Source organism: Drosophila virilis, chromosome X (assembly GCF_030788295.1).
Source record: "Drosophila virilis strain 15010-1051.87 chromosome X, Dvir_AGI_RSII-ME, whole genome shotgun sequence".
Taxonomy (NCBI): Eukaryota; Metazoa; Arthropoda; class Insecta; order Diptera; family Drosophilidae; genus Drosophila; species Drosophila virilis.
Window position 1 is genome coordinate 15,689,402 of NC_091543.1, and position 4,021 is coordinate 15,693,422.

The 4,021-nt window shown below is 43.6% G+C and overlaps 1 protein-coding gene across 1 annotated transcript; it reads right to left on the reverse strand.

Annotated features, from left to right (window-relative positions):
* On the reverse strand, nt 1–3,802 carry LOC6635560 (synaptic vesicle glycoprotein 2C). The gene is made up of 8 exons (XM_002058998.4): nt 3,243–3,802; nt 3,003–3,181; nt 1,928–2,109; nt 1,648–1,871; nt 1,291–1,595; nt 1,074–1,233; nt 280–407; nt 1–222 (listed from the first exon to the last, which is right to left on the reverse strand). Exons 1-8 carry the CDS (start codon nt 3,674–3,676, stop codon nt 167–169), a joined length of 1,668 nt encoding a protein of 555 aa, XP_002059034.1. The 5' UTR covers nt 3,677–3,802; the 3' UTR covers nt 1–166.
* Between the last annotated feature and the right edge of the window lie 219 nt (nt 3,803–4,021).

Consider the following 4,021-nt stretch of genomic DNA (forward strand, 5'->3'; position numbering starts at 1 on the left):
TTCATTTTGTAATAAATTAAGTTTTAATAACAGCAGGGCCAAAAAAAAAAAAAAGAAAAAATTAGGGGAACAACTCAGGAATACAACTAAAAACTAACTATATATATAGATCAATCTGTTACCAAATTGATTGGGGGAAATTGTGTTAATGAATATGGATATCGAGTTACTTCAGTACGGCTTTGTTTTTCACTGGCAGAAATGAGGCCAAGAGGCAGGCACCTAAAAGGCAGAAACATGTGTGAGAATTAATGGAATTGATACAGGCTAACAACTTACAGAACATAAAGGCGCTGACCATAAGAAATGGCGGCAGGCAGCCCATCGACATCAATGCCGGAAAAAAGATGTTGCCCGCCAAGGAGCCCATGCGACCCACCATCATGCTCAGCGATACGATCATTGTGCTGTCGGAAGACAAATTTCAAAGTTAGAAAAGGTGGGGAAAACAAGAGGAAGAGATGGAATGAGAGGGAACGAGAAAGAGAGAGAGAGAGAGAGGAAGTGAATGAGAAAGATCAAGAGAGCACGAAAATAGGAGAGAGATCGAATGAGGAAGAGAGAGAGAAACTAAGAAGCAAGGAAAGAACCAAAGAGAGAGAAAGAGAGTTAGCGAGAGAGAATGATAGAGTATGAGACAGAAAGAAACTGAATGAGAGAGAGAATAAGAGAGAGAATGAAAGCTAGATAGAGGCAAATGAGTAAAATAGAATGAGGGGGATAGGGCATTTGAGAGAATGAGAGGAAGAATGGAAAACCATGAAAGAGAATTAGAAAGAATATGAAAAAGAGAATAAGAGTGGGAGAATGAAAGAGATAGAATGATAATGAGAGAGACTTTATTTTATTGAGAGAGAGAGAGAGAGAGAGAAATAGAATGAGAGATAGGGACAGAATGAGATAGAAATTAAAGTGAGAATGAAAAAACTTAAGAGTAAGAGAATGAACGGATATAACGGATATAAATTGAGATCGATAAATTGAGATAATGATAGAGTGAGTCAAAGAGCATAAGAGAGAAAGGGAGAATGAGCGACAGCGCGAGATTGCGAGAATCGCGGTCTTACACCTACCGCAATGAGGTGGGAAACATGCTGAGGGAGGCGCTTATAAGTGATGTGCCCGAAATGCTGCCCATACTGACAAACACAGAGGCAAGCGCCACGGTGGTCACAGATGAACTTGACCAGTACATGCCCAGGGCACAGGAGCCGGCGGCAAAAAGACACATGGCTACAAATAAATGAAGAATAAATTTCTAGGGAAACATTAAGATGATTTTCTACGCACACATGATCCGCTTGAAGCCAACCAGATTGACCAGGACACCGGCCAGGGTATAGGAAACCAAGCCAGCGGCGGCCACAATTAAATTGTTGGTATAACTGGCGGCACTTACACTGACCGTGCAGACGGCCAATGGATCATCATCAAGGGCAGCTGCCGCCAGTTGTCGCTGTGTGCGATTCACGCTGTACTCAACTATGTTGCAGATGCTTGTGCCATCGGACTCCGGCTGCTGGCTGCTGGCCAGCTGCTCGTACTCGTTGATGGAGGCAAAGAGCTGTGGGAGCCACAAGCGCATCGTGTTCTGCCTGCCAATTGGTTGGGATTAGCTAAGTTTATGTGAAATTGGCTGACGCTTACCCCAGAAGAACGCAAAAATTCAGCAGATACACCCAAAGTGAGAGACCCAAATAGGGCTTGACAAAGAGTGGTCGCAGCTGCAGTAGACCCGAGTGCAGCGAACTTCTTGGCCGATTGGCCAGTTCCACGTCCGCATCGGCGGCCACTTCCTTGGGCTGCGATTTATCTATAACGTCTAGCTTCGGCTCTGATTTAGCGGGCACTTCATTGGCAAGTTGTTTTATCTGCGAAACAGTTCTTAAGTTTTTTTTACTTGAGGTTGTCCATTCCATTCACTCACGGGAAACGCGTCGCGCGGCTGACGTGTGTTCAATGCATAGATGAACTTGAAGGCTTCCAGTGCCTCCTTGTTACGTCCACGTGACATCAGAAACTTGGGACTTTCGGGAAAGAAGGGGAACAGGGCACAGCTCAAGATGCTGGGCAATGCACTGACAGCCACAAATACCTGCCAAGCATGCACTGCATGCGCAAAATTGAAGTTCTTGTTAAATATTTAATCATGTTTGACATAGCGAGTTTTTCATTGAGAAAACAAAACAATTGTAACTTGAACCAATTTTCTTATCATTTAGTATAGGAGATAATTTAACATGAGGGCTGCTGTCCTGCTGCAATAGGGTTGACACCCAATAAAAGTGTTGCCACCTAGTTTATCACACTGAGAACAATAATCATGACTGACACATATAAATTTAACATGACAATAAGTGGATTTATTTCTAGAATATGAACCAACAATTCGTTGACAAGAGGATGACAATATCCTAGATATATTTGATCTCTACCTAAAATTGGCATTTACCAAATATGCTTAGGTAAATTCAATGATTGGGGCTGAGAATATGTAAGGCTAAGATTACTTGAAACGCTTTAAGTAAACTATTTCGAATAGAGTTCGTTGGTTTAATCGACTGCTTTTGAAATGGTTTGGTTTAAGGCTCGGCTCTGAGTAAAAATATATGAGAGTTCGGGGCTCGAAAGGGATTGATTTAAACCCGATAAACATATATTGAAGGCTATTGTAGCCAGTGTTGTCAACTGTCGTTTATTTAAAAAAAAAAGCTGTATAAATTTGTAATGAGTTTTTATTATGCTATTGTTTTATGGGATTTGTAAAGTGCGTAAACAAACCACTTGCTAACCCAAACAAACAAGCAGCTGTAGCTGTATCAGCTGTTCGGGTTATGTGCGTTCAGTTATCTCAGATAAAAGCGACTGCTTTCAGCAGCATTATCAGATTGTATATAAATACTGTATGCAATTAGCTTAGCTGACAAAACAAGGTGAAATGCCCTTAACGAATATTCGTCAAGGGCAGGCAGCTCAGCAGCTGGTGGGGTAAATGTACTTACATGACAGGCCCAAAATTTGAATATCCCAGGATTGGGGCAATATGCCCATGGCCAGGCCAGGCAGACTGAGCGTTGCTATCGAAAACATAATGCCAACTGCCATCATAATCCGTTGACGATATTGTCGTCCATGCAGCTCCGTTAAATAGGTCATCAGCACCGCAAAGGGTCCGCTCATACTATGAGGATGTACATCAAAGTACATCGTGTTTGGGGCGTATTTAGTTAATTGCCACTTACATGAAGCCGCCCAAATATTTGAAGATCATTAGCTGCACCACATTCTGGCTGATGGCACCGCCCAGCACGCAAATCGTATCCGCCAAATAGCCATAAACGAGAAGCTTTTTGCGACCCTTCGTATCGGCCACATAGCCCCAAAAGATGGCCGATGATATCATGCCCGCATATGTGATCGCATTCAGTACACCCTTATCGATGAGACTCAAATGCAGATCACACTCGGCACTGGGCAGTATATACGACATGGTAGATGTCTCATAAACTGTGCCCATGGCAGCCGGCACGGCCACCAGGAGCAGCAATATATTGAACATGCCAAAGCCAGCCGCATCGATAGCTGTCTCAAAGTCTGCTGGTTGATCTGTAGCTTTTGTGGGGGGTGTGTCTGCGGATGATTTAACACTTTCCTGCTCTGCCTCTAGCTTGGTCATTTTGTTTGCTGTTGTTATTGTTGCTGTTGTTGTTATTGTTGTTGCCACTGGCAGGCCTCCAAGCTGTCCTCCAGTTTGGCTTATACCGTGTGCTCTCGCAGTCGTTGGCCTACTAAACGTCTACGTCGCAGTTACGCCGTATCTTGTAGATGCGTTCATTTTAAATCTGTCCAAGTGAGAAAGTTTACATAGCGCCTACTTTTGTTTATCCAGTGCTTGTGGCCTCAACGCCCAACAGCTCTCCGCTTCAGCGACCATCTTGATAGACGGATAAGCTAAGCAAAGTTAAGATCACGCCTGTTCGCACGACTGGGTCTGGTCCGATCACGGCACTGATTGTACGGC

Excerpts from the sequence above, each read along its gene's own strand:
- LOC6635560 (XM_002058998.4), bottom strand. The coding sequence starts at position 3,676 with ATGACCAAGCTAGAGGCAGAGCAGGAAAGTGTTAAATCATCCGCAGAC. Across the intron at positions 1,872-1,927 it reads AGCCGCGCGACGCGTTTCCC|ATAAAACAACTTGCCAATGA; the intron begins GTGAGTGAATGG and ends ACTGTTTCGCAG. Across the intron at positions 1,234-1,290 it reads TGGCTTCAAGCGGATCATGT|CCATGTGTCTTTTTGCCGCC; the intron begins GTGCGTAGAAAA and ends ATTTATTTGTAG.